The sequence below is a fragment of the Puntigrus tetrazona genome, chromosome 8 (assembly GCF_018831695.1).
Source record: "Puntigrus tetrazona isolate hp1 chromosome 8, ASM1883169v1, whole genome shotgun sequence".
Lineage (NCBI taxonomy): Eukaryota > Metazoa > Chordata > Actinopteri > Cypriniformes > Cyprinidae > Puntigrus > Puntigrus tetrazona.
Window position 1 is genome coordinate 18,056,704 of NC_056706.1, and position 27,420 is coordinate 18,084,123.

The following is a 27,420-nucleotide window of genomic DNA, read 5'->3' on the forward strand; positions in this document are numbered from 1 at the left end:
TTACTGTAATTGCTATAATTTACTGTTTTGTTTTTACTATAAGGCATGTGTAACAAGAACAAGGTAACGAGCCGTGTTCTGTTGTGCATGTAATGCGCAATACAGCGTTTGTCCTCTAAGCTGTGCTATTTGCTGCCTCCCCACTTGTAGTACTATGCAAAAACCGTGGGAAAATTGCCAGTGTGCATTTCTTGGCAGCCTTGTAATGTGATTTTGGGGCCATTATCCATATGGCTGTATCAGTTGTAACTTTAACGCTCCCTTCTCCCTTTGACAGATAATGGTAATATGGGCAAGCAGACAGATTTTTTTTCCTCTGCTTGCCTCTCCTCTTACATCTTACATCTTACATCTTACATTGCTTCAGCGTCCTGCACACATTCTCTCTCTCTCCCTCTCTGAAGTGGGATAGTGTTCAAGCCGGGTGGTAATTAGGTCATAAGCCATCTCTGACTCACTCAACGTCTCATCCATCGCCTTTCACACTTACCCAATCATCTGACATCCCCATGAGTGTCTTCATGAGCTCTTGCCTTCTTGTTTCTCCTCCGGTCTTCCATTCAGTTTCCTGATCTTTTCTGCAAGGCTCCTGTAAATGTTCTCAGGATCTCCTGATCCTTGCTAACTCTCTCTGCTTGCTACTCCTGCATCATGAGTCCTGGTCTTCAACGGTCGGATGAAAAGACCAACCGCTCTATCGATGGCAGCTCGGACCACAGTTTTGGAAGGTGCGCTGAGGCGCAGGGGGCACCACCACTGAAAAATTATATATTTTTGACTATTTTCACTTGCTTTTGTCCAGCATGGCCTATTAACATTGTGGCGTTGGTTTTTTCTCTAATGGTGAGTAGAAAAGACTTGTTTTTATTATAATATCAAGCGTATCTACCTGGAGTGTTGCATATTCATAGGCTGCTTTTTTAAAAGGACAGTTCATTTAAAAAATAAAAATTCTGTCATAATTTGTGGATCAACATGAATGTATATTTCGAGAATTCTTCCATTCACGCAATGCAAGTCAACGATGAAAAAAAAAGAGATGGTTTCCAACATTCTTCAAAATGTCTTCTTTTGTGTTTCACAGAAAAAAAGAAAGTCAAATAGTACAGGCCTGCAATGACACGGGAGTAAACAATGACAGAATCTGACACAAGAGTTTTTTGGAAAGATATTCTTTTAAATTACATTCACCGGTCATAACATACAGTATATCTTTGGTCTTGTGTATTTCTGTAGAGTTGTTTTTGTGTGTTTATAGTTTTGCACTTGGGGCTGTGTTATACGTGAGGCTTTGAAATCTGACTAAACCTAATGTTCTTATGGTCCAGATAGACATATAAGTGTTATAAATAGACAGGCCTCAAGTATCTGAGCAGTTCACTTTTGTAGCACTCCCACACTTGCAAGCAAGACTGCATACACTCTTTCACACACACACACACACACACACCCTTTCCCCTGCTCGAACATTCACACGACAGCCTGCAGATGTGCTCATTTGCACAAGGCACGTGAAAGGTGGATAACGTGATGATGAACTTTCTCAAGCTGTTGTTCTCTAGATGAAGAGGAAAGTTTTTTCAGTGGTTTTCTACCTGACTTTTCACACCTTGACCTCAGAAAGAGAGACACAGTCTTACACTCTGACCACTAACACATAATTCATTTTCTTTTCATGTCAATAAAAATAAAAAAGTTACTTTTGCCTTCAATTTAATACATATTAAAAAGCAGTGTTTATTTATTTATTTTTTGTCTTATTTGATCTTAAGGCCATGACACCATCAATATGGCTCAACATTAATACTATACATATTTTATACATGTAAATGTAAAATACATATAATTGTAAGTGTTGAGGCAAATACTTGAGGCCTGTGTATTATTGCAGTCAATAATATTATCAATTTTATAATTAAAATTTATATATATATATATATATATATATATATATATATATATATATATATATATATATATATAGATATAGATAGATAGATATATATAGATATATATATATATATATAAGAATAATATTATCAATTTTATATTATATATATATATATATATATATATATATATATATATATATATATATATATATATATATATATATATATATATATATATAGATAGATAGATAGATAGATAGATAGATAATGGTAAATGTTCAATAAAAAAGTATTTACAAATTATTATATATAATGCTAATGTAAAAGAATTATGTATATTGTGTACATATATATATGGTATTTCAAAATAAAGCTTTATATAATATACATTTTATTATTTAATTGCATTAGAAATGTAAACTGACATTTAAATTATTTTTAAATAATATTATTTTAATCAATAAAAATTGCTACTAGGGGTAAAAAAACAAAACTGCAGAATTAACAGAAAATTCAATTGTTAGGTTAACACTTTTGTATTAGCCTAACAAAAATAAGTAATAATTTCTGCTTTACGGTTTTAGACACTGAATAATACGTTGGTGATTTACAGTGTAATGAATCTAGGGGTACGTATCGAGACAAAATAGATGTAGCATACGCTCATTTGTATATTTTTGTAAGGTACAGTGATTCATAGCATAAATGTGATTCACTGCATCATAAAAAAATGAATCATTTTCCCCAGCTGCCCATTCCTGTCATACCTTTCCCCTCATTCAGCAATCAAATCTGTGTTTTCAAATGCCGCCAGCAGACGAGAGATGGGGTAAAGTGCAAGGGGCTTGCTGTGGAGAGCAATACCTCCAGTTTCAAGTTGACTCCACCGCTGCTACGCATTCAGACTTTAGGGCTCACTGACTACAGCAGCTGCAGAAGCCACCACACCACCTCCGAGAAACTAGATGAGCATCGCAAATCACGCAACCCAGCTTAATGCCCTCTGACACACTGGCAGGTTTTATGCGTACTGTAACCGTCAAAAGTGGTTAACACGTTATATCTTTACAGTACTGATTTAATCTGGAAATACCTCAAATATATGTTCTCTCACTAAACGTAATGCTCATTTATAAAGGAGTCATCTTTAAAACACATTTACTTACAATGCATAATTTTTTTTCCCGTGTTTTAGGCATACATCTAACAATACGTAGTGACGTTTGCCACTAGTAAAGAGTTAAGACCACCTTCTTTGTCTCAAATGCCATCAAACCCTGAAAATTCTGGTTTTAATATGAGCACCAGCTTAGTGAAGTCAGCTCATCTTTGTCATCGCAGTAAATGTGATTTATTGAGAGTGGGCTGTATGTCCCAGTCTCAGTTTGCTGTCTGATCTTATTAAGAGAGACGGAATGAGCCTGGCATCTACACTATGACCCTTATTGCTGTCTGCTTTATGAGCAACATACTGAGGTCTACTTCTTACTTGGAGTCCTGTCAATGATGCTGCTATCCAAATTTGCATTTAAATGGATTATGTATTTGGTGAAACTGTGTCCAGTTATGGTTTCTCTCTCATTCAGTCTCAAAGCAGTTATGATGCAGAAGACTATGAGGGCGCTCAGCGGTTGGGGAGAAAGGCTCTTCACATGGGAATCGCTTCCTTAGCCATTGGCCTTGTGATCATAACCATCTTCTCTGTTGTACACTTCACCACGGTACTCATTTGCACAAAGCTGACTGGAATATATCACAAATACGGTTCGTTTAAAGAATAGTTCACGTGAAAAATGAAAAATTCTGCTATTATTCACTCATGTCTCGGTCTTGCCAAACCCCGTAAGAACTTTTGGAGAAAATCCTAGCCACTCTTTTGAGTATAATGAAAGTGAAGGACTGGCCAAAAATACAAAAAAAACACCATCAAAGTATCCTAAAAGTAGTTCTTATGACTCACGCGCTATATTTTAAGTGTCCTGAAATTACACGATAGCTTTCTATGAGAAACAGACCGAAATTTAACTCACCGAACATCTTGGAGTAATCATTACAGAAGCAGCAATGCTTAATTTTTGAACAAAGTGTCAAATTTGAAGTTCTTTAATATGAACCAATTGACAAAATCAGTGAAAATGGATTGATAACAAATTGGACTGATCTTTCTTTCTTTTTTTTTTTGTACTGACTTGATGGTCCGATTGCAGTGGTTAAAATTCAACTGTAGGGGAAGATTATAAGCGAACTTAAATTTCAGTCCGCGCTTCACACAAAGCCTTTATGTGGCTTCAGACGTACTCGCTGCTTTTAGGGAGCTTTTGAATTTTTTGAGACTCGAAAACTCCTATTCACCGGATGTTCTCCTTATCTGTTTTACAAGAAAAAAAAACGTGTTCTAAACAACATGAGAATCAGCAACATGGGCATTAATTCTTCTGTGAACTATTCCTTTAAATCCCATCCTGTTAAGTAACATGATTGATTCATTTGTGCTCTCATTTAGTAAGAAAATTGAGTTTATTTGCAAAAAACAGATAGCTTTAACCAATTCTGCATTTCGATTTTGCAAATCAACCCTTCAAATATTGTGTGCTTTTTTCATATCGCCTGAACAGAATGCAATCTGATCACGGAGAAGCCAGTTCATCAGGACGAATACGCTGTAAATTGGTGGCGATCAGTTCCAGTGAATGCGGGAGGACACTGCGAGCTACACCCAGAGCGTGGTTTCATTGTGGTGGCAACATGAGCTCGAACCATCCCGGGTTTATAAGTAATCAATATTTTCAAATGGAATGTATAAGTGGGTCTGATTTGCTCAAAGCATGGCCAAGAATCCAAACTACAGGAAATCTTACACTAAAAGTCATTTAATATTCATAGCATCTCAGAATGATGTTGTTTATTTCCGCAGGCAGTACGACTGCATTCGTACGTCTGTATTTGTCAAATACTGTAAATGTCTAGTTTAGAGGTATACATTGTATTTGTCCTAGAGCATACCAAAAAGGATGCCTGAGCCCAAATAGCTAACGCTTTTACGGAACGAAAACCACTGTATGTTTTTGGACGAATGTAAAACTACAAGAAGTATGACCATTTTGTATGAATACGAATAAATGTGCGATGTATGAAACGACTCGATACACTAAACGCGCCAGTGTCTGTAACGGTTATATAATGGATTATAGCACCGCTAGACACTCCCTCTCCCAACTTCACACCCAACGCAATCTGCAACGTTTGGAGTATCCTGTATTTTGATATGTAATATTATAGCCAGCTAAAGTTAAATATAGCTAAATCGGTCTCTAGCCTTGGCAATCACAAGCAAACAAGCGACATTTGCAATGGTATACCGCTGGTAGTATTTACTTTAAGCGTTTCATTGACAAGTTTTCAGTGTGCTTCGATGTACGGGGGATTATAGTAATAGCAATCAGTGTGTCACTGCCATCAATCTCACTTGAGTTACTAACTAATGTTTTTTCAAGATGCGCTGGTGGGACCCTACTAATGTCTACTGTCGCCACCCGTGTCTGTGTTTGTTGAAGTGCGCTTGACGGATACGGTTCCACTCATCCCGGTACCTCATTGCCGGTCATGTCATGACACTGCGAAACTGAACAGCCGTGAGAATGTGGCAAGCTTCTGATGAACATGTGTGTGGACTCTCAAACACAGCTGGCGCACTCCATCACAGGACACACCCTATGAAATAAACAAACAAATAAATATGAAACATACCACTAAAATTACTAATATATATATATATATATATATATATATATATATATATATATATATATATATATATATATATATATATATATATATATATACATACATACATACATACATATATATATGACCCACGTTTCAAATAATAATTAAAATGGAATAAAGCAAAACCTCACGGGTACGGTCGAGACATGACTTTTTACGCAGTTTATGAATAAGTAGTCAATTACACTGCTTTAATCGGTAGCACATAACTGATATGTGACTAAGATATACGAGTTGGAGACAGTCGCCGTGTTAGAGAAGCGGAGAGTTGAGTTACTCCTCCGCCCGTTTAACTTCGAGCCGGGCTCGCTGGTTGTTTCCCTCGTCCCGAGCTGCAGGCGGAAGAGGTGTGCTTAACATTTAACCTTTTTGTGAGGCAATGTGAAAATGGCGTTATGAAAAGTAACGTAGTCGCGGGCTTCGGGCAGATAAAGTTTTCAGAGGTAAGATATTTTCTCGTAAGGGAAATCACCGCGGAGCGGAGACACGCCGTGGGCGAGACTTAACGCGCAAGAACGGGAAACAAAGAAAAAAACGATGACAAAAATACGACCGAAGCGGCAACACCCCGGTTTTACTTCCTCGGTGTTGCTGGGGTTAGCCTTTTCAACTGTTCAGGAATCTCCAAACAGCTAAAACTGCGCGACAACCCCGTGTGGCTGGTAAAAATGCGTTTAGGTCATTTTCAAAACCGTGTAAACGGCGAACAAAGGTTGGGTTGCTCTGTACTCGCTTGTTTTGCGTCGCCAGTGAACCGTGCGCGCATTTTAACAACGTTTTATTTAAAGGACTTACACACCGTTTACATATAAAGGTAGTTTTTCCTGCCATCTTGCAGTTTGTCTCGTGGAAAGCAAACGCCTCTAGCACATTTGGGCTAAACGTCGGGCGGGGGGGTATTATTATTATTATTCTCATATTTATCGTATGTATAAAGTGTGTATGTATGTAAGAAGTGAATCTATAAATAAACTGAACGTTTCTTGTCTCCGTTCGCTAACATCCGTATGGTTGTTATGGTTACCTGATGAACGCTGCTTCGGTCATTACTGTCTGTTTTAAAAGTAATAATTATTAATAGTGCTTTTATCGTTACTTTTGGAAAACTATATGTTCTTGCATGGAAAAAAAACCATTAAAGGTATAATTCACCCCAAATTGTTTGTCATCGTTTACTAGTAATGAGTCCTCACCCTTTAAGTTCTTTCAAACTTTGTATGTTTCTTCTATTACTAATCACAAAAAAAGATATTTTGAAGAATATCGGTGACGGTTGATTGACAACGACTGACAACCGGTGTTTTTCATGCTATGTAAGTCAATGGCTACCATCGACTGTTTAGTAGCCGATTAACATTATTTAAAATATCTTATTTTGTATTTAACTGAAGAAAGAAACATAGGCCTACTTTGGAGCAACTTGAGGGTGAGTAAAAGATGACAAGATGTACAATATTTAGGTTGTTAAATTTTACATAAAATTTTAAGACCCCACGTGAACGGTGTTAGTATGTGTACTATATACTTTTAAGTGATGAAATGTGAAGAAAGCTCTTGTTCAGTATTGTAAGTCTCATTAACATGCATGCAAACAAGGAGCAGCATGGGCAACACCAGCAGTGAGAGAAGCGGAGCGGAGAAGACGCAGCGGCGAGAGAGCCGGGGTGGCAAAGATGGCGCTCGACCCAAAATCCTGATGGACAGTGCGGAGGACGGAGACCTCTTCCAGACGGACGATGCTAAGGTGTCGTGGTCACAGCGAAACATTAACCTCAAAAACACGATCCTTAATTAATTTATAGCTGCGATATGTGACCGCTCTGCTTCTGTTAGCTGTACGCACCTCATGCATCTTTGTGTCTCTTACTAGGAGTTTCTAGCCTGGCGACAAGATCAGGAATCAGATACTAAAGCCCCTCCGGAGGAAAGGCCCACTGTGTTCCGCTGGAATGGTCCGGGGAAAGAGATCTACTTGTCTGGCTCCTTCAACAACTGGGCCAGCAAAATCCCCTTGACTAAAAGGTGAGTGCTGACACATCATTAGCACGGCATGTCACACTGTGTTAGCGCAAGGAGGTATTTGCATCATCTTAAAAATGATAAAGCTGAGCTGCAAGGTGTTGCAGGTCAGCTGGTGCTTGATAGTGGGCCATAGTTCAGATAGACTCACGGGCAGCAGGGGAAAATGAGAGGTTAAATGCATTTATTAGAGTAACCCATATTATGTTGATTTGCACAAAAATGAATCTGAGTAATACCTAAAACCACAAACTAAAGAGATGAGAAAATAATTTAATGTACGCTGCTTTTCAGATCTTTTATTAATGCTTTTATTCAGGAAGGAGACATTGAATTAATCAAACGTGACACTAAAGATTCTAATAATGTCTATTTGTGTCTAATGTTGTATTCATCAGGGAATGCTGAAAAAATATAAGCAGTTCAGCATGTTCAAATGATTTCAGAACGATCATGTGACCGTGAAGGCTGGAGAAATGCTGTATTAATAATATATATATTAAAATAGATAAAGATTACGATATTAAAAAAAATGGCAATATTAGCTTTTAGTGTATTTTTAGTAAACAAACACAATGGATCTTCAAACCCATTGTAGAAAATCTTACAGATTCCAAACATTTGAACAATAGTTTAAATTATTTTAGTTGCATTATTGCACTGCATTATTGTACATAATTGTCTAACCTCACGCATTCCAGAAGTGAAAAGAAAACCCTTCTTTGTGTTAATGTAGCTTTAGCACACTCCCTCATATTGTATTATTTTTAAACCACTAAAACTACGTAATTAAAACAGCACTGGCTGTGCTTTTTATGTTCAACACTAGGAGTCAGTATGCGCTTACAAGAAAGCGGAGGGAAAAAACAACAACAATCACACTGGTGATCTTATGCTGGAAGCAGCTTCCAGAATGTGCCCCTTGCATCATGAGTGGAAAGATGCAAGAACCTTCCACTTGCTTTCCCTCACTGTTTTGTTCTCTCATCTCATTTTAACAGTCATAATAATTTTGTGGCCATAATTGACCTGCCAGAAGGTGAGCACCAGTATAAGTTCTACGTGGACGGACACTGGATATTAGACCCCAAAGAGGTGGGAAAGTGGTTTTTTTATATATTGTTTGGTTATCTGACACTCCTCATTCAGCTGTGCATTTTGAAACCTATCCTTGCGATATGTTTAATTAATTCTATTTCCTTCTAGCCTGTTGTGACCAATAAGTCAGGTGTGGTGAATAATGTCATCAAAGTAAGGAAAACGGACTTTGAGGTTTTTGATGCGCTGAAGACAGACTCAGAGAAATGTGCCGACATGTCAGGTAAATAAAAATACGTTCGCTGATAAGCAATTGAAATGTGCTGCAACGTTCACGATCTTCTGCCCTTTTTTTTTTTTTCTCATCAGACTTATCCAGCTCCCCGCCTGGACCGTACCATCAGGATCCCTACTCGGCCAAATCAGAAGACAGACTGCGCTCTCCTCCCATACTCCCTCCACACCTGCTGCAGGTGCTCCTCAACAAAGACACCGGGATCTCTGTAAGTACCGCTCGTATACATTAACTTGATCGGCCAATCTCATGTCACAGCTGCTCGCTGTTTTTAAAGGAGTCTCTTAGGCTGCATTTACGTGATCGCAAATATGAAGGTGAACATTAAAATGAGCTGCTGAAAACCGTTGCGCTGACTAATATGGTTTCGAATATCTTCTGCAGGTTTCTTAGATGAATAAAAAGTTAAAAAGGAGCAGCGTTTGTTCAAAATGGAAATCTTTTCCGACAGCAAAAGTCTGTCGCTTATCAATTTAACACATCCATGCAGAATTAAAATATCAGTTTCTTTCAAAAAAGTGAGGAAAAAATCTGACGGAAACCAAGCAAGTGATTTGAGAGGAGGTGAACTCACAGTTAAAGCGGTTCCTTTTTGGGCTTAAAGAGATAAGAGAAGATAAAGAGCTATGGTTGGAATTGCTGAGTGTGGGTAATTTTAGAAAGCGGAGACTTTCCCTAACTCGCTCTCATATCTGCTTTTAACAGTGTGACCCAACCCTGCTGCCTGAACCAAACCATGTGATGCTCAACCACCTGTACGCCCTTTCCATCAAGGTCTGACAGTGAACTACACACACACACACACACACACACACACACACACACACACTTTAGAAGGACACTCACACAAGAAAGTCCACACCTTCAGTGATAGTTCACCCAAATATGAATCTTTTGCAATTTAATAAACCTAATTTCAGTCAAAACCTGTGTGACGTTTAACACAGAAGCAGATATTTAACAGAATGACAGTGCTGTTGTTTTTAGACAGTGAAAAGCTAATGGGCTCCAAAAATAACAAAAGCACCATAAAAGTATGAAATATACATCTCAGGATCTCTTTTATCGTTTTTATTTTGCATATGGTGGATGACCAGCGTTTTCGATTGATTTCACTGATGTTTGTGTGTTTGCTTTCCTCGCACAGGACGGTGTGATGGTCCTTAGCGCAACACACCGCTACAAAAAGAAGTATGTGACCACACTGCTGTACAAGCCTATATGATCTCCATCACTAATCTCTCTGCTTTCTGCCTCATAATACTCACATTCATCCAAGAAGGGGACCAACTTCATTCCTCTGTCGGCTTTATTTGTGTTTCTCAGCTTCCGATCCATAAACCAGTATCTAACAACGTTTGCACAAATAATGTAATGAGCTTGCCGAATGTAAAAATATCACTTTGTAACAGGCTGGGGATGTCACTAAAAGACGTTTGACATTTAGTGGGAACATTCCCATCGCGATGCTCTGGATTTAGAATGATCTGCAAATAAAATTATAACTGTGTATGAATGGACCATTGTGCTAATAAAATGCACACTAAAATTTATTTCTGTATTGTTTGTTTTTTGTAAGGTTTGCTTTGTCACATTTTGTTAATTAAAGGTTCTCTTGCAGATAAAGATGGTTTCTATAAGCAAGTCTATATTATGAAAATCCCACACAGGACATCACACAGGAATTTTTTTTTCAGGTTTTCTCAAAACAGAAAAAATAGATCTTTAAGATGGTAGTTCTCAATAAGACACTTACACAATACAAAACATTACATTACACAAAACTGCCATTACACAATATTCAGCAAGACATTAAATATTCTTATTTGATCTCAGTAGGATCATTTTATGGTACAAAATCCAATAGAAGGAAAAAGTCAGAATGCATTTATATTCAACAGTTTCAGTACAACCTTGGTTTTTATGTCAAAAGTGAAGCATATAGGCAGAGAGGAAAATGTCAGCTGTTACCAAAAGGTCTAAGAAAAATTGCCTGATAAATTTACTAGCGGCGTGCTTTAATCTCTCTTGCTTTGAGATGTGGTTAATTAATAGACTTTTTTTTTTCTCAGTCCTAAAGGTATGTGCAGGTTTAATGAAGAATGCAGAGTATGTAATGCACCAAACCAGTCAACAGACATGATGGCTTGACTTAAGCTGCTCACATGTACAACTAAGAAAAAAAATACAAAAGGAAGCCTGCCGATTCGAGAAGAGACAGTGATATGTTGCAAGTCATAGTGATAGGCAGTGCTTTAGCGCAATAGTAGAACTACCGCGTTTGAAAAAGCGTTTATTGCTCAAGTCATTTGACCAGAGAGGAAGCCTTTGGATATTGGAGGTAAGATAAAAAAAAAAGGTGAAGGTGTTGTTTAATTTATTTATTATATTGATTTTTCCATTAAAGACATTATGATTAAATGCGAGGAGGATGCAAAGGTATCACATAATTATTTATGAGTTATTAAGCACTGTATAGAGTAAGATAAGCTGTTATTATTTTAGTCATTTTAATAAAACTAAGGTAAAGGAAAGAGTTTGCTGTGACTGAAAAGCTCTCTATATGGCTATATGTGGATTACGTAACAGATATACATACTCTATTTCTAAATAGATAAAATACAGTATGTGTTTGTTTAAAGCAGGTTGAATATTCATGCTCGTGGGGTCTTAATGTTTCGCATCGTATAGCTTAGGTCGTTTTTTTCATTGTGTTTTACTGCATTGAGAGAAAGGTGTGTTTTAGTTGGCGTGTCACACCCAACAAGACTAAGTTCTTCAACATGCCTTTATTTATTCAGAAGACACTTAAACATGATGACAAGTGAGGAAGAAAACTACACAACGCAAACATTGCGCCCAAGAATACATGTACCTATTGTTAGAGGTAAACGGCTGTAAAGGGTGTGAAGTTTACAATAACGCTGTGCAAAACAGCTAGTAAAAATTTTTTCGTTTAGTATGTTTTACTTTTCATGTATTGTTTTCGTGTGCACATGATTCATAATTCGTTGGTGCATCTACCCGACAACTCTAATCCTACCCATCAGATAGCATATACACGCCAAAAACAACATTAATAGGCATACAATAATATGAAGTCATTTGCTTCTTGCAGTGGCATGGCCGTCTGTCTCACATTCTTGATCCTTACTGTGACTATGCCAACATGTAAGTATCGTTAAACATATTATTAGCTCAGGAATACAATAGCCTACTGATTCATTACACGTGAACTGATTTAAACATAATTAGCACATTTCATCAATACAGCTTAATGCAGTGTTTCCCGACCACGCTACTGGAGGCCTTTGCTTTTTTTCTTGTTCACTCCTTCAAAACGTTTTGAGTTCACCAATATCTTTTATGCAGCTCACACGAACATCTTAAAAAACCTGCTGCAGTTCCAGGACATGATTGAGTGCAGACTACCGGACAGCACACCGCTGCTGGATTTCGCCGACTATGGCTGTTTTTGTGGTTTAGGTGGTTCGGGGACGCCTGTTGACCAGCTCGACCGGTTAGTTTATTTTTGATTATATTCCATTAAAATGCATTCGTGTTTTCCACGCTGTCATTCTGTATTATTAATGTTGTTTGGTAGGTGTTGTTTTACCCATGATGGCTGCTACGGCACAGCAAAGACCCTTCCATCCTGTTCATCGGTGTTTGACAGTCCGTACACAAACACGTATGACTACACGTGCGACAAGAATACCAAAACCATCACGTGTCTGGGTGAGTAAAAAAAAAAAAATCAATAAATCAGAAATTGTTTCAAGACTGCTGCATTAACCGAACCGTTGCAAGCCTGCATTTCTTTTCTGAATGAATCAATGTACGTAACTTGATTAAAATATAGGCTGGGCATATTTAAAGAGTAAGAAAAAGCTACATTTTGCAGACAAATTATTGTATGTTAATTAAAATTAAATACAAATGTATTAGCGTTAAAAACTGTATTAAACACAATTAGTTTTTTGAGCCACTAAGGTAGGACATGCATGTAATTTCATAATTAACGCTACTTTTGGTGCTTGATTTTAAAGTGTGCTCATTACAGTGTAATGTACTGAGTAATAATAATTAACTGCTTATTATAAGGTTAGGATTAGAGTTGGCTTAGGGTTTACTTGCATGTAATTATGCATAAGTTATCGTTATTATAAGTATACTAAATACATGTAATGTGTAGCAAACATACCACAAATTGAAGTGAAAAACCTTTTAACAATTTAAAAAAAAAAAAAAAAAAAATGTTTTTTTCATTCCAAATTAATATCAGTCAGACTGCAGTTATTTTGATTAGGTTGAAAATAAAAGAAATACAGCTAACACAATAAAATCACAATAATCATAAATATTATATATATATTTAAAAAAAAAAAAAAAAAAAAAAAAATATATATATATATATATATATATATATATATATATATATATATATATATATATATATATATATATATATATATATATATATATATATATATATGTTGTTAGTGAAGAAAAAAACACAAAGTATCACTGTTTTAGACGAACACAGAGATCCTCAGACTCTGACTCAAGCTTATTATTATATCAAATATATCATGTCTTGATGTGTGGTCGACAAATTGACTCCAGGCTGTTGAATTATTAGAAAAATGATGCACACCTGAGGTGTAACGGCCGTATTACCATTATTTTCCTAATAATTCAATGGCCCCGAGTCAATTATTCCTTACACAAAAGATCTTTAGAACACATCATATTTGTTGGGTGCATAAGTGTGTTATTAAACGGTGTTGTATTATATGCAAGAGCTAAAGTGCATATTTATTAAAATGAAACACACTCCTTTATACAATCTCCCCTTTCCTCTTTCAGACAGCAACGATGAGTGTGACATGTTCATTTGCAAGTGTGACAAGGCTGCATCGGAGTGTTTTTCTCAAGCCCCTTACAATGCCTCCAATAATCACCTGCCGTCGAGCGTTTGCAGCTCAGCTTCCAGAGAGACCAGCAGCTTTCCTACCGCTCTCACTGCCTTCACCATCACTCTCACACTCGCGCTTCACAACAAAATACCCTGTAATACGTGAAAGGTGCATGCACTGTGTTATTTGTTGTCCTGTTGGTCATTTAAAACCTTTCGCGTGCCGACCGCAAGTTTTGCATGCACTCAAGCATTTTGCAACTTTTTCCAAGCCTTATAAAATTCTCATGCTTTTTCGAGAAAACTGATTTCTTCTTGTACCAGCTGTGCAAATTGCAAACATATGTTGACTTTCCCAGAGATGAATACACACATACACACACACACACACACACGTGCGCGCACACGTCTGGTCAGCTATACTTGTAGGGACTCGCCATAGTGGTACAATACTCTCTTTACAGTCGTCCTTCACCAACCATACACCTAAACCTACCCCTTACAGGAAACCTTTTTACTTTTTGCATTTTTACTTTCTCAAACAAAAAAAAAGAAAGAAAATCATTCTCTATGCTTTTTTACCCAATTTAGGTCCCCACCGTGACACGAGTCCCCATGTGTCTGTGTGTATTCAGGTTTAAGTCCCTACAAGTATATATAAACCACACACACACACACACACACACACACACACACATCTAAATGGGGACATTCCATAGGCATAATGGTTTTATACTATACAAACTGTATATTCTCCTACACCAAACATACATAAAACTTTCAGCATTTTTGCAATTTAAAATACATACATATATAAATATTAATTAGTTACACATATACAACACACAAACACACTTTAATCGCACAAAACCGCAACAATCACAGCAACTTTCATTTTGTGCACGCACATTTATTAGCAAGTTAGCTTATCAATGTTCACTTACCATCAAGGTTATATAAATAAGTTATAGAGCTATAAATAAATGGCTACTAACACTCGTACACTTGTAATCTTCACCATGAACACCTTCCTGTCTGTTGTGATCCTGAGCGTGAGTCTGTCCGCCCGTGAGTACACTATTCAGCTTCTTATTGTTTTATTTCATTTATTATATTTGCTTATTTATGCAAACCAAACACTGAGTGAATAGAGACAGAATTTATTTATTAGTCAGTCCAATAATTGAACTAATAATTATCGTTAACAGGTTTTGTTGGTTTATTTATCAAGTATTAAATAATTATTTTAAAACGCATTAAGCAAGTGGTCATAAAAGCTAGCCCTCTCTAGTTTCTACGAGGTCCGTGGAAGACTTGGATGAAGCACAAACCAGTCAGAAATGCTATACGTCTCTCATACATACGCAGATAGTGAATTAAAGATTTTACAAGATGTGTGTGTGTGTACTCAAAAAAATAATCATAAATCATAAATATGTGATAAGAAATGTTCATATGTACTCCTATAATTTAAAGCCTGAAATGTAAAACTATTTGGGGTTTTTTTAGACCGTTTGGTAAATATATAACAGCTGATAATTAAGAATAGGCTACAGTCTGTTGTTTACATTACATTATAAATCGCTGATGAACTCTAACTATTAATATACAATGTAATGAATATGGGTGGGTGATCACACCAGTTGTAATATTTTTCCACAATCATGACGCACACAATGAACTGTAAACTAAAATACTGTACACTCGTCACTCGTAAGCCCTCGTCTATAAGGAATCTGATCCCTAATTTATTTTCCCAAACTAGGTGGTTTAAGTTTCTTGTTAATGTGTAGCAGTATAAAAATTCCTATAGCTATTGTCCCATTTTCATTAAGTGACAAATATTTTATAACAATAATTAGTAACAAATTTGTAATTACAAAGTGACACGAAAATATGCATTCATATTTTAAGATTTGCGAGTTCTCTCCAAACCTAAAAGTAAGAAGCACAATAACTTTGAAAACCTTTTTTTGACTTGTTGGTGATGTGACCTGATATTGGTTAATTTTCACAAACATTTCTCATACAAAAATATATATATAAAAAAAAATAATATTATGTGCCTGTCAAACATTACAGTGCTTGTGTAATTTGATGTGCCAGCCTTCAATTTTTTTGGCAACTCATAACATTTAATGTGGAAAATGTAAGAACACTCGTAATTTGATCAGTGTTCTTCTTTATTTTTAAAAGGGGAACCTCCTGAAGTTGGGTCTCCACGAGTCAACAGGCCTTAACTACGTGCTCAGTCCACTGTACCATTCATTTCTACAGCTATTAACTCATATGCAAGCCCATTTTCTACTCTATTATACGCACGTAATAGCTGGAGTACACTACAAAGTCATGTTCAATTAAGCACACTTCTATTTTTACAACCTCTATATTTCTCTTTTACACAGTAATGAGTGTGAAATCTGCCAAATATGCAAGACCAGCAGTAAGTAAATACACATGCATAATGGTGTTATTTGTTGTGATTTGGATGATTTGAAAAAGCTTTTGTGTGCTGAGGGCTGTTTGTACTTAAGAGTTTTGCAACTTTTTCCAAGCCTTATGCTTTTTTTTTTTTTTTTTTTTTTTTTTTTTTTTTTTTGGAGAAAAATGAGTTCCTCTTGTACCAGCTGTGCAAATGGCAAACATATGCTGACTTTCCCAAAGATCTCACACACACACACACACACACACACACGTAGACACAGTACATAAACACACACAGCTTTGTTACAAAATTGTAACAGTATCTGTACATTTGGGCACTTGTGTGTGTGCATGTGCATTAACATATCTTACGTGCATAATTCACACTTATCAATGTGCTCCGCCCATCAAGGTTATTTAAATAAGTTATAGAGCTATAAATAAATGGCTACTAACACTCGTACCCTTGTAATCTTCACCATGAACACCTTCCTGTCTGTTGTGATCCTGAGCGTGAGTCTGCCCACCTGTGAGTACACTTAAGATATGTTCCACATATTAAACTCCAGCTTACTGTTTTAATTTATTGCATTTTATTATGTAGGCAAAGCACATTTTGACATAAAGACATATTGAATGAAACGTGCAATTTAACAAACTGTGTCTTAGTGAGTGCAATCATTGAACTATTTACTATCTACTGCTTTTATTGTCTGATTATTAGATCGTATGTTTTCTGGCAATGCTATAAAAGATATCATTTGGAATCATTTGCTCCCTGATGTTGTGTAAGCATTTGTTTTCTCCACACAACTTAAGACAATGGGCTCCTTAAAGAAAAAAGTCACACAGGATTGGAAAGAGTGTGAGAACATTTTGAAAGAATTTTTTGAGAGGGGGTGTAGTAAATACTTTAAATACTAAATACTTTTTAGTTGAAATCAACTTTTTGTTTTTTGAGAATGTGTTTCACTGTCTGTAATTTAGTGTTTTTGTTTTTTATATATATATATATATATATATATATATATATATATATATATATATATATATTTAAACCTAATTGGTTAAACCGGTTGTGTCCACTAGATCAACCAGAAACAAACCAGTCTTGGGAAATTGATATGCATTTATCATATTTATAAGAAAGACAATAAATTAAAGGTTTTATGAGAATAATTTTGGTCATAAACATAGTATACACTCTTTCTATTGAACAGAGAAGTATGTATTAATGATGTCAGACGGAAATTACCCATTTAAACCGAGATCTGAGCTAAAATTCCTATTGTTTTGTGACCCTTAATGCCTTTTTAAATCCTTTTGATCATGAACTGACTTTTGTCTACTGTGAAAAAGATTTTTTAAAGAGCGTATTTATTTATTTAAGAATATCATGGCCACTTTTTCCATATACTGACACACTGTAAGCCATCAAGTTTCATGAAGGATGCACAAAATCGTAAAACAAAAGTGGTTCATCATGAGAAACACATTACAAATTTGAATAGCTTTGTGAATACGAAAGCATTTTATCTTTTTCAGACAGTTTGGCAACAGAACAGCTGTTTATTAAGAGATACAGTTGTTAGCATAACATTTAGATTTTATTGCACTGCAAATCAGTATGAAGCACTGATAAACTCTCACTGTTCAACAGTGCTGGCAACTCTAGACTACAGAGCGCTGTGGCAGTTCAGGGCTATGATCCTCTGTACCATCCCTGATAGCTGGCCTTTACTGGATTACGCAGACTACGGATGTTATTGTGGAAAAGGAGGCTCCGGCACCCCTGTGGATGAACTGGACAGGTCAGATATAAACCAGATATAGAGACACTGAACCGTCAGTCAAAATTTCAAGCTGAGAGGTTTAGTGCATAGTATATAAATGAAAAGTTCTTCTAAAATGACAAACAACACTTAGTGATAACTAACAATAACTGAACATAAACTTAGGAACCTGATAAAACTGAAAATTATTAAAAAAAACGGCAAACTTTGAATTCATGTCCACTGTATTCTCGATCTCTGTAGGTGCTGTGAAGTGCATGATCAGTGTTATTCTGACTCATGGCAGCATGATGACTGCTGGGGTATCTTAGACAACCCCTACACTGAAGTCTACTCATTCTCATGTGACAAAGCAGCTAGGAAAATCACCTGCAGTGGTAGGAAGCTATGCTCGTTAAGACAGACTGAACTGAAGAATCTGCAAGCTCTGTTAGTAATTAAGATGTCTTATCTGGTCAATTTCTTTGTTTTTGTTTTTTGCAGCTGACAAAAATCGTCCCTGTGAGATGTTCATCTGTGAATGTGACAGGAAAGCAGCTGAATGCTTTGCACAGGCGGGTTACAACCCAGAACACGAGCACTATCCCAGTGAAAACTGCAAATGAACTGAAACTCCATTAAAGCTTAGGATTGTCCCCAAAGTCTTATTAAAGATAGCAATGGAATAGCATCAAAAGTTAATTTTTTTGCTTATGCCAATTGATATTTAATTCATAGCAGACACATTCTTTGATCTTATATGTTAATTTATTCATGCAATTAAAGTATTACTTTTTAAAAATTATTAGTCTTTTTTTTCCAGTAAACATAGTTATATATGTAGTGTTAGATACTAAGACTTCGGAGAATACAGTTTCTTGTGATAGAATTCATACACCATAATGTGAAAGAAAAAAAAACTGTTTTAACATCTTTGCAAATACATTGAAAAAAAAAACCTATTCTATTGCAAAAGTATTCATACCCATATCAACTACACTTTGAGTGGCACATTTAATCGAATAGTTATGTTTTGAGGTAGTAAAAAAACTGCCTGTAGAGCTCAGAAACAGGATTGCATTAAGCCACACATATTTAAAACAACCAGGACTCTTCCTAGATCTAGCCTCCTGGCCAAACTGAGCAATTGAGAGAGAAGGGCTTTGTCTAGACTGGTGACCAAGAACCTGATGGTCACTTTTGTTGAGCTTCATGATCATATTTGGAGAAATCTACAGAAGAACAAACATCACTGATTTGAGCTTTATGGCAGTGAGTTTGTGGCAAAAGTCAATCCTCTGCTCAGCGAAGACATGGAATGTGCAAAAAGAGCACTTAAAGGACCCTCAGACTGGGAGAAACAAGATTCTCTGGTCCGATGAACCTCAATTCCAAGCATCATATATGAAGGAAACGTGAAAAGTAAATTGGGCTGTTAGCAGCCTTATGCTGTGGAGCTGTTAGTGGAAAGGACTGAGGGACTTGTTAGAGTCGAAGAAAAGCTCAATGAACCAAAATACTGAGATAATGAAAACCCTTTCAAAAACTTTAATGAAAAACCAGTCCAGAGCATTTAGAACCTCAGACTGGGCAGAAGGTTAACCTTCCAACAAGACAATGACCTTAAGCACACAGCAAGAGTGGCTTATAAAGTACTCTGTCAATGTCCTGGAGTGGCTCGGCCAGATCCTGGGACTGAACCCAATCAAATATTTCTAGAGAAACTTGAAAATGTGCATCTGCCCCAATCCAACCTGACAGAGCTTGTGAGGTGAAGAGGAGAGAAGAGCAAAGCTTGTCACTTCATAACCAAAAAGACTTGAGACTTTAAAGCTGCTTCAGCTAAGTGCTAATTTAAGGGTATGAATAGTTATGCAATGTACTTTTTTCATTTTATTTCATTTTTTTTAAAGAATTTACAAAGTAGACAGTTGTGTTTGTGCTTTTGCATTATGGTGTAATTGAAAGCAGTTTAACATAAGGCAGGAACATAACAAACCATTAAAAAATGTATATCTTATTTCATTTTTAAAATGTATTTTCTTCCAATCGGTGGTTTGCGCTTAAAACAAGATGTGCATGGTTTAAAAAAAATGTATGCAATTACTGAAACAGAATCATAATATAACTTCTAATAAATTAAACAAACATACTTAAAGTATTTAATTTAAACATACTTAAATTGTTGTAATCCTGCAGGAAAACCAGTCATTCACATTAGTTTTTTAGATGAAAGACACATTACCTTGAAGTGATGAAGTGATATTTGTTTTTCCCCACTAGTGAATTGTTTAAGCATAAAATGTTCTGCTGTTTAAATTTAGAAAAAGAAAAAAAACCACCAACAACATCAATTCAGCTTCCAATTCATACATTCGTTCAATACACACATCTAAAGTTTGGTTCTCAAATAAATATATCTTGTTTTAAGGATGTTCAGATATTTTTACTGGAAAAAAAGGGACCAAAGAAATGATTTTTGCAATGTTGGAAGTTAGTTGATGTTTGTCAGTGGCTCTTGGGTTTGCCCTCACAGATGTAAGGGTAAGGAAGGGTACAGTCTGCATCATTCCACAGCCTCCGTCCTTCCACAGTTATCCGGGCATGAAGCTGCCCACAATCTTCACCGTTCACTCTGACATCCCAGTCATCTGGTTGACCCATGTCCCAGTGGCTAAAACAGACATCAGCAGTTACTTCGTGCTTTTGGAGTTGTACCCCATTGACCTCCTCTCACTATTTCATCAGTTCTTACTGTTCAGTAGCACTAAAGTCCGTTCCATCTACCCAGGTCCACTGTCCCTCTTCTTTCTCAACAAGCCCGATCCAGTAGCTATCAGACAACTTCACGAATGAAGACAGGAAGTCCTGGTTCCAAAAAGAAGCCAAACGTCAAACCTCTAATAAAACTCCCACAAATGATTGTAATGCTACGCGTTCTTGACTTACAATCTCAGCCAGGTTATTGGCAACCACTAAATGCGATCCTTTCTCTACGCAGTTTTTCTCAGCAGTTTGCCAGTTCTTCTTCACTGAAGACTGAAAATAGCATGAGTCTTCATAAAACACCCAGCCTTCCTGACAGGGACCTGTACGAAAAACACTTAGTCAAACTGCATCTTAACTCTGGCAGGTTTCCAAGTCCAATATAAACATTTTGCAAAGGATAAAGATCAGGAAACACAATGGGGTCCGAATCTGGGATTCATAATCACCTTGCACCGCCATCACACGTTCAGAGAAATGAGCATTTTCTGAGAGAAATAGATGGTTACATGAAAAACAAACGTGAAGACAAATTTATAATATATTGTTAGTATCATTTAAATATGGATATAACTATGCAAAAGTGTAATTTTACAAAGACAGAAAAAGCGATATTTACCAAATGTTTCGGAGGACTTCAGCAAAACTCTCAGATCGGCGACATCTCGGCTGACCTGAGAGACTTTGAAGAATTATAATTAAAATCAATCTCTGGTGAAAAATCCCATAGAGTGGGATCCGACAAGTTGTGCAAATTAGTGGGTGGAAGAAAAATGCTGACAACATACTTTTAATTCCTAGAGCCAGAGTGAGTATAAACACATAGAGGATGAGAACTCCATATAGAATGTACATCTTTCTTTTCTGTCTACCTGTAGGAAAGAAAAAAAGTTGAAATGTAAGAATAAGGAACAGAGACAGAAATTAAATTTCGAATCGTCAGAGAGTGTCAGCATGTGATTTACTGTGGTGTCTTTACCACCTTATCTGGTCACTAGTCTTTCTTAGCAAGTAATATAAAATGAATGAAAAAACATATTTCTCACCTGATTGATATATACATTTTTGGCCAGCCTGATTAATTTCTGCCTCAATTGTGCTAAACCGGTCATATGATACCGTTTCCATGTCTGAGGAACAAAGCAGAATTTCATTTACATTTATATATGTATATATATATATATATATATATATATACATATATATATATAGATTTTGTCCCAACATTGAAATATTGAGGTATAAATAACGGGACTGAATGTACTAAGGCAAGGTTTCAAGGTCATGCAACAAACAGTTGAATATTAACCTGTAGACTGACAAACTATGTCTGAACTTCATCCATCACAAACACGAAGAGTATATGAAAATAACAAACACACAACAGAACGACAGGACTTGGTGTATATAGCAGAGTTTTATTAACCCACATAAAATACTGTCAAAACACAAAAACATATCTAAATGACACCAAATGTGTTTTGGCAAGACCGTTAAGCTGTAAATGTTATTAGCAAATCAAAGTAGGAATTGCTATGAAGGACAATACATTAAAATGTTTTCATGAAAAAAAAAATCCATAACAAAAGAAAAAAAGCAGCTAACTGTCAAGTGCAATGAATCTTACTGTTAAAAGTGACTGTTTCAGTGGGCTTCCTCTCCTCGGTTGCGGTCAGTGTCCTGATGGCTGTTCTCTGTGATTCTGTCCTTACGCAATGGCTCCTAACCATTTCTGAGGCCGGAACTGACAGTCCCAATATCCTATTGGTCTTTTTGTAACGCTTGTGTCTCACGTGTGTGCGAAATATCACAAAACGAATTATCGTAATTCATTCATTATCTGTTTCTTTGTCTGCTTGTTATACTAGGTGTTTAGATCGTAATAAATTATTTGAATACAGCTAGATACATACACTACTGTTTGAAGGAAAAAGAAATCTATACTTTTATCCAGCGAGGAAGCAGTTAATGATCAAAAATTATAATGTTACAAAAGCTTTCTATTTAAAATGAATGCTGTTGTGTCGAACCTTTTATTAATCAAAATACATTAATATATACTTGGCATACATAATATATTTGCATATATGTACAAATCAACTGTTGAAGTGAGAAATACATATTATAAGGATCTACTGGGTGATCTACTTTCCAGCAAAGCATTATAACAAACATTAATTCGGTGTATATGTATAATGTATATATAAATATTACATTTGATATATGATTTCTAGTATAAATGAATATATCTAATATAGATTTTTTCTGAAATTTTTATATTATTTAAAATATTATAAAATATTATTTATGTATACATAATAAACATACACAGTTTATTCTGGATGTGAATAATAGCAATTAATCATTTGAAAGCTCTACAAAAAATTCAAAATTAAATAAAGAAAACCTGTTTTTTTATGTCATGGCTCCTTTAAAAAGACTCATTTTATTTGCAGTTCATCCGGCTCCCCTAAAGAGGTCGGCATTACTTTAACTCTAACCCTGTATTTCGATTAATTACATAACTAATTATGAATGCATAATACTTAAGATAATTACAAATTACACACATTAGTGATCATTTTACCTAACTGGATGCGCTCATATAACAGGACTACACACAGGAACACTAGAAAAAGTGACTTATGAATAGCAAAAGTACATTAAATGTGCATCGGTCATGCAAGCACGGCTTACAAACAAAAAGAGGACATCTACAAACACAACAATTTCAGTAGGAGCATATTCAGAGCGGGGCTTCAATAGAGTCTAATGAAGTTGACGTGATGGCAAAGTTGCCTACCGCGTGCCTTTCTCTAGTTTGCGTTCACAAATGTGATACAGTTTCCTGTGACAGTCGGCATCATGAATCAGCTTTCGATGCACTGCGTCAGAGCCTTTTAAGTGAGCACAGGACTCCATATCCCAAAGAGCAGGTTGATTTTTATCCCAGAACCTGAAAAGAGCACAAAACAGTGAGTTCAGAAGGAGAAGCACTGATCTGGTTGGTGCGTTATACTGTACAGTATCACTTCTGTTCCTTCATAACTTTTAAAAGAAATTACAAACAGCTTAAAACACATGCTTATAATGCACACAAATGATTTCTTACTGTGGACTTGAATGATAGTTATCTCCATTAACCCAGGACCACCGTCCCATTTCGTCCTTCTTGAGACCAATCCAATAGTCAGTCTTCTTCTGAACCACTCTTGAAATAAACTCCTGAAATATTATTACAATATAAGATAAGTGTTTTCTATTTTAATATATATATTATATATATATATATATATATATATATATATATATATATATATATATATTCTTGTGATGGGGAAAGCTGAATTTTCCACACCATTATTCTAGTCTTTATTATCGTTACCAAGCTGTGCTTGTGGTGCATTTTTTCATGATTGTTTATTTGTTGAAAAGATCACCATTTATTTGAAATAGAAACCCTTTCTGAATGTCTTTATTATCACTATTAAAAGTATTAATAAAAAAAACACCGGTGCTAACCCGGACCTTTGCGAACAGTTGGATAATGAAGAAGAAAACATAACCTCATGTTCTTACCAGCTCTTCTTCACTGTTCACAACCATCAAGTGCGCCTCGAAGTTGTGGCATGAAGACTTTGATAACTCCCATGTCCTATAGACATTTATTATCAAATAACAGCTGTTCTTATATAAAACCCAGCCGTCCGAGCAGAGCCCTGTATTTCAGAAAACAAACCATATGATTATAGACACGACTTGCTTACCAACGTAAAAATCGTTTGTAATTATAATATGCCGATTGTACTCTTATTACAGTTTTGTAAAAAACATATCTTACCTCTGTGCTGGAACGGGATTGGTGTAAAATCATCAGAAAGAAGACCTCTGGTCTGATCCTCTTGTGGATTCTTCTTGACTGGAGGACGTTAAATTGAAAACAAAAAACTTACACAACCAACAGCCCGTAAAAATGTGCTGAGAGACTATAAATCTGACTTACAGTTGAGACCTGTTACGATTCCTATCACCAAGAACGAAAGGAGGAGGAGAACCGTGAACATGACACAAGCCACTTTGCCTGAATATACAGTGAATAAACAAATATCAAACACAATTAGATGAGCTTATCGTGTGTGCCATATGCACCCTTAAAAACAAAGGTGCCTCACGATGCCGTAAAAGAACCTTTTGGTTCCATAAAGAACCTTCTTAAGAACGTTTCTCTTTCGCAAAAGGTAGCCTACTCTGAAAAAAAGATTCTTCAGATTACAAAAAGGTAGGAAAGAGATGGGATTTTTTTTTTTAAAAAAAAACCTTGGTTCTTCAATGGCATCGATGTGAAGAACCTTTTAAGCACTTATTGTTTTACTAATCACATTTTTATTTAAAGCAACATGTTATGCAATCAACAAATGCCTGATGGATGGATGGATAGGGCTCTTTTTCAGTTTATAGATAACTCCTACCTGGGCTTGAAGCTACTACAGAAGCCAACACCCATAGCCACTGTCTATGCTATAATAAGATTCAATGATACTACTTGCCTTGCTGGTAGAAGGGATCCACCCTGTCAGGATTTCCCTCCACATCATCTGAGAGTTTGCTGGACTGCATTCCTTGAGGTCAGCCTATAGCCTGATCGTAATGACACACACAGAAATAATGCAAATCTGAAAATGCACGAGACAAAGTTATCTAAAACACCGCAGGGGTGCAAATACATCGAAACGGATCCGTTAGATCCGACGCAGAAGATGCAATACTGTTAAGAGCGTGCATAAGAAACCACGCCGAGTTCCTGTTTAATCTTAAAAGCGTGGACGATCTTTAAGAAAGGTTCCGCTCACCGATCAGCCTGATTCCTCGCGACACACGGAGTTTTCCATGGCACAGCACGGAAAGTGAAGACTCTGTGGAATGGCGGGATGACGCCAGAGGGGCTGGTCCTCTCCACCCAGCCAAACCAAAGATCGGGCTTTTCTGCCAACTCCATCACAGCCGCCAGAAACGCATGACAAAGTAGCTGTAAAATATAAATATCTTAGTGGTAAGTCAGAAAAACAACTGCGCACGAGCTCTTCGCCCGCCTGCCTGTTGGCTTTTTAAAGTTACACTTGTCAAGTCCAATATAAAATTACATATAAAGCGCTTTAAAGGAAATCTCATTTAACGAACTAAAGACTTTATACTCTACAGTGACTATACAGCTACATACAGCTATACAGGATACAGCTAATTAAAATACGCGCTATCGTGTATTATGTCAGGGAATGGCATTTCTAGCACGGCCTGAGCGAATCGTGATTTTTACCTATTGGAGTCGTGCTCTCTGCCTTTAAAGACTGGTCGCTTAAACGACAGCATTTGGATGCAGACTGTGAAGGCACATTTCATAGGTTGGCTTTACCGAGTGAGCAAGCCCCCTTGAAATCGACGTTTTGAGTCAGAAAGTGACAGAAAAACGTGTGGTCCTGGACCACAAAACCAGTCTTAAGGAGCACAAGCAGGCACGTGCACAGATAGGGCTCAACCTGTCCTCCCTTACACTACAAAGTGCCCTTCTTAGTGGTGGAGGTGGTGTTTTTTCCTTCAATAAATCAATGCTATTAATCACCCTTTGCGTCTGTATATTTATTTTCTATCTTATAATTAGTGAGTAAACTTCATAACTCCACTCCCTTTATCTCTCAAGGATGAAGTGAAGCGCCACAGAAGGCGGTGTTGCCAAGTCGTTGTGATTTTTTTTTTCCTTGTCAGCGAGTTGAAGAGACCCAATGTGATATTTGGCCCCTGGAATGCGAATTTATTTTATGGAATGCGTCTATTTTACCCGTCCCCTGTAACGCCACTTTTAACGGGGGACCCCTCGAAACTCGATTATCCTAGCTCTGAGTAGGGTTGGGAGGGATTTGTTGTGAAAACCTGGCAACCCCGCACAGCAGCTGATCGAAGTCTCGCAACAGTAAACATGTCGTGTTGTTTGAATACGTACAACGTTTTCTTTACACAAGAAAATATAAAGGCTAATGTATCTGAGGTCTCAGACCCGAGAGAGGGCGCTAGCATTTGTCATCGTCAGGTCCTTGACACCCATTAGGTGACACCTAACACGTTAGGTAGAATACATTTCCAAGAAACATCTTCTCTGATATATGATTACAGAAATTTTATATTTTAAAATATAGACAGGATTAGGAGGGAAGAGCTCCGGCATAATTAAACAATTTCATTGTAGTGAATAAGAGACCTTATTCAGTATTATTCAGGATTTTTTAATACAGTGAATTTTATTTTCCCTTAGGAATTTTGTCAACATGCCGTCTATTAAGGCACACGTGTGATTATCAACAGACTGATTAAGCAGCATAAGACAAACAGGAGATGCCTTCTTCTTCTTCTTTGAGTGATACATCTCTGCAATCAGTGGTTTAACAGCTCGTGTGTCTTTTCAATAATTTAAACACAATTGGAGGGGCATCTAATTTTTTATTTATTTAAAAAAAAAAA

At 36.5% G+C, this 27,420-nt stretch overlaps 6 protein-coding genes across 9 annotated transcripts; 4 read left to right on the top strand and 2 right to left on the bottom strand.

Moving 5' to 3' along the window:
* The first annotated feature begins 410 nt into the window (after positions 1–410).
* On the top strand, positions 411–5,045 carry LOC122350300 (transmembrane protein 233). Its single transcript, XM_043246670.1, has 3 exons — positions 411–843; positions 3,479–3,613; positions 4,508–5,045. Exons 1-3 carry the CDS (start codon positions 652–654, stop codon positions 4,517–4,519), a joined length of 339 nt encoding a protein of 112 aa, XP_043102605.1. The 5' UTR covers positions 411–651; the 3' UTR covers positions 4,520–5,045.
* Positions 5,046–5,978: 933 nt separating this feature from the next.
* prkab1b (protein kinase, AMP-activated, beta 1 non-catalytic subunit, b) lies at positions 5,979–10,583 on the top strand. Of its 2 annotated transcripts, none has more exons than XM_043246662.1 (8): positions 5,979–6,121; positions 7,275–7,422; positions 7,549–7,700; positions 8,699–8,792; positions 8,904–9,018; positions 9,105–9,238; positions 9,736–9,804; positions 10,178–10,583. In XM_043246662.1, exons 2-8 carry the CDS (start codon positions 7,282–7,284, stop codon positions 10,253–10,255), a joined length of 783 nt encoding a protein of 260 aa, XP_043102597.1. In that variant the 5' UTR covers positions 5,979–6,121; positions 7,275–7,281; the 3' UTR covers positions 10,256–10,583. The 2 variants fall into 2 exon arrangements, with proteins under 2 accessions (XP_043102597.1, XP_043102599.1); XM_043246664.1 differs by lacking the exon at positions 5,979–6,121 and adding an exon at positions 6,216–6,340.
* Positions 10,584–12,012: 1,429 nt separating this feature from the next.
* Positions 12,013–14,225, top strand: LOC122350299 (phospholipase A2-like). The gene is made up of 4 exons (XM_043246669.1): positions 12,013–12,201; positions 12,403–12,550; positions 12,635–12,768; positions 13,900–14,225. The coding sequence occupies exons 1-4, from the start codon at positions 12,126–12,128 to the stop codon at positions 14,112–14,114; spliced, it is 573 nt and encodes a 190-aa protein (XP_043102604.1). The 5' UTR covers positions 12,013–12,125; the 3' UTR covers positions 14,115–14,225.
* A 2,078-nt stretch (positions 14,226–16,303) lies between these two features.
* LOC122350298 (phospholipase A2, minor isoenzyme-like) lies at positions 16,304–19,135 on the top strand. Of its 2 annotated transcripts, XM_043246668.1 has the most exons (4): positions 16,304–16,901; positions 18,033–18,183; positions 18,409–18,542; positions 18,649–19,135. In XM_043246668.1, the coding sequence occupies exons 1-4, from the start codon at positions 16,817–16,819 to the stop codon at positions 18,768–18,770; spliced, it is 492 nt and encodes a 163-aa protein (XP_043102603.1). In that variant the 5' UTR covers positions 16,304–16,816; the 3' UTR covers positions 18,771–19,135. The 2 variants fall into 2 exon arrangements, with proteins under 2 accessions (XP_043102603.1, XP_043102602.1); XM_043246667.1 differs by lacking the exon at positions 16,304–16,901 and having other exon boundaries at positions 17,488–18,183.
* asgrl1 (asialoglycoprotein receptor-like 1) lies at positions 18,894–22,780 on the bottom strand. Its single transcript, XM_043246661.1, has 8 exons — positions 22,538–22,780; positions 21,957–22,040; positions 21,699–21,782; positions 21,530–21,592; positions 21,360–21,398; positions 21,094–21,233; positions 20,900–21,012; positions 18,894–20,818 (listed from the first exon to the last, which is right to left on the bottom strand). The coding sequence occupies exons 1-8, from the start codon at positions 22,638–22,640 to the stop codon at positions 20,653–20,655; spliced, it is 792 nt and encodes a 263-aa protein (XP_043102596.1). The 5' UTR covers positions 22,641–22,780; the 3' UTR covers positions 18,894–20,652.
* Positions 22,781–23,241: 461 nt separating this feature from the next.
* si:ch211-170d8.8 (early activation antigen CD69) lies at positions 23,242–25,914 on the bottom strand. Of its 2 annotated transcripts, none has more exons than XM_043246666.1 (7): positions 25,761–25,875; positions 25,458–25,583; positions 24,914–24,991; positions 24,752–24,829; positions 24,490–24,629; positions 24,023–24,135; positions 23,242–23,866 (listed from the first exon to the last, which is right to left on the bottom strand). In XM_043246666.1, exons 2-7 carry the CDS (start codon positions 25,525–25,527, stop codon positions 23,710–23,712), a joined length of 636 nt encoding a protein of 211 aa, XP_043102601.1. In that variant the 5' UTR covers positions 25,528–25,583; positions 25,761–25,875; the 3' UTR covers positions 23,242–23,709. The 2 variants fall into 2 exon arrangements, with proteins under 2 accessions (XP_043102601.1, XP_043102600.1); XM_043246665.1 differs by having other exon boundaries at positions 23,243–23,866; positions 25,458–25,548; positions 25,761–25,914.
* Between the last annotated feature and the right edge of the window lie 1,506 nt (positions 25,915–27,420).

Coding starts and splice junctions, on each gene's coding strand:
- LOC122350300 (XM_043246670.1), top strand. CDS start 652: ATGAGTCCTGGTCTTCAACGGTCGGATGAAAAGACCAACCGCTCTATC. Junction 844..3,478: donor CGTTGGTTTTTTCTCTAATG/GTGAGTAGAAAA, acceptor TCTCTCATTCAG/TCTCAAAGCAGTTATGATGC.
- si:ch211-170d8.8 (XM_043246666.1), bottom strand. CDS start 25,527: ATGCAGTCCAGCAAACTCTCAGATGATGTGGAGGGAAATCCTGACAGG. Junction 24,136..24,489: donor TGAACAGTGAAGAAGAGCTG/GTAAGAACATGA, acceptor ATAATATTTCAG/GAGTTTATTTCAAGAGTGGT. Junction 23,867..24,022: donor AACTATCATTCAAGTCCACA/GTAAGAAATCAT, acceptor TGCTCTTTTCAG/GTTCTGGGATAAAAATCAAC.
- LOC122350299 (XM_043246669.1), top strand. CDS start 12,126: ATGAAGTCATTTGCTTCTTGCAGTGGCATGGCCGTCTGTCTCACATTC. Junction 12,202..12,402: donor TACTGTGACTATGCCAACAT/GTAAGTATCGTT, acceptor TCTTTTATGCAG/CTCACACGAACATCTTAAAA. Junction 12,551..12,634: donor CCTGTTGACCAGCTCGACCG/GTTAGTTTATTT, acceptor GTTGTTTGGTAG/GTGTTGTTTTACCCATGATG.
- LOC122350298 (XM_043246667.1), top strand. CDS start 17,816: ATGAAGGATGCACAAAATCGTAAAACAAAAGTGGTTCATCATGAGAAA. Junction 18,184..18,408: donor CCTGTGGATGAACTGGACAG/GTCAGATATAAA, acceptor CGATCTCTGTAG/GTGCTGTGAAGTGCATGATC. Junction 18,543..18,648: donor TAGGAAAATCACCTGCAGTG/GTAGGAAGCTAT, acceptor TGTTTTTTGCAG/CTGACAAAAATCGTCCCTGT.
- asgrl1 (XM_043246661.1), bottom strand. CDS start 22,640: ATGGTTAGGAGCCATTGCGTAAGGACAGAATCACAGAGAACAGCCATC. Junction 22,041..22,537: donor TGAAACAGTCACTTTTAACA/GTAAGATTCATT, acceptor TTTGTTCCTCAG/ACATGGAAACGGTATCATAT. Junction 21,783..21,956: donor AAAATGTATATATCAATCAG/GTGAGAAATATG, acceptor TCTTTCCTACAG/GTAGACAGAAAAGAAAGATG.
- prkab1b (XM_043246662.1), top strand. CDS start 7,282: ATGGGCAACACCAGCAGTGAGAGAAGCGGAGCGGAGAAGACGCAGCGG. Junction 7,423..7,548: donor TCCAGACGGACGATGCTAAG/GTGTCGTGGTCA, acceptor GTCTCTTACTAG/GAGTTTCTAGCCTGGCGACA. Junction 9,805..10,177: donor TGTACGCCCTTTCCATCAAG/GTCTGACAGTGA, acceptor TTCCTCGCACAG/GACGGTGTGATGGTCCTTAG.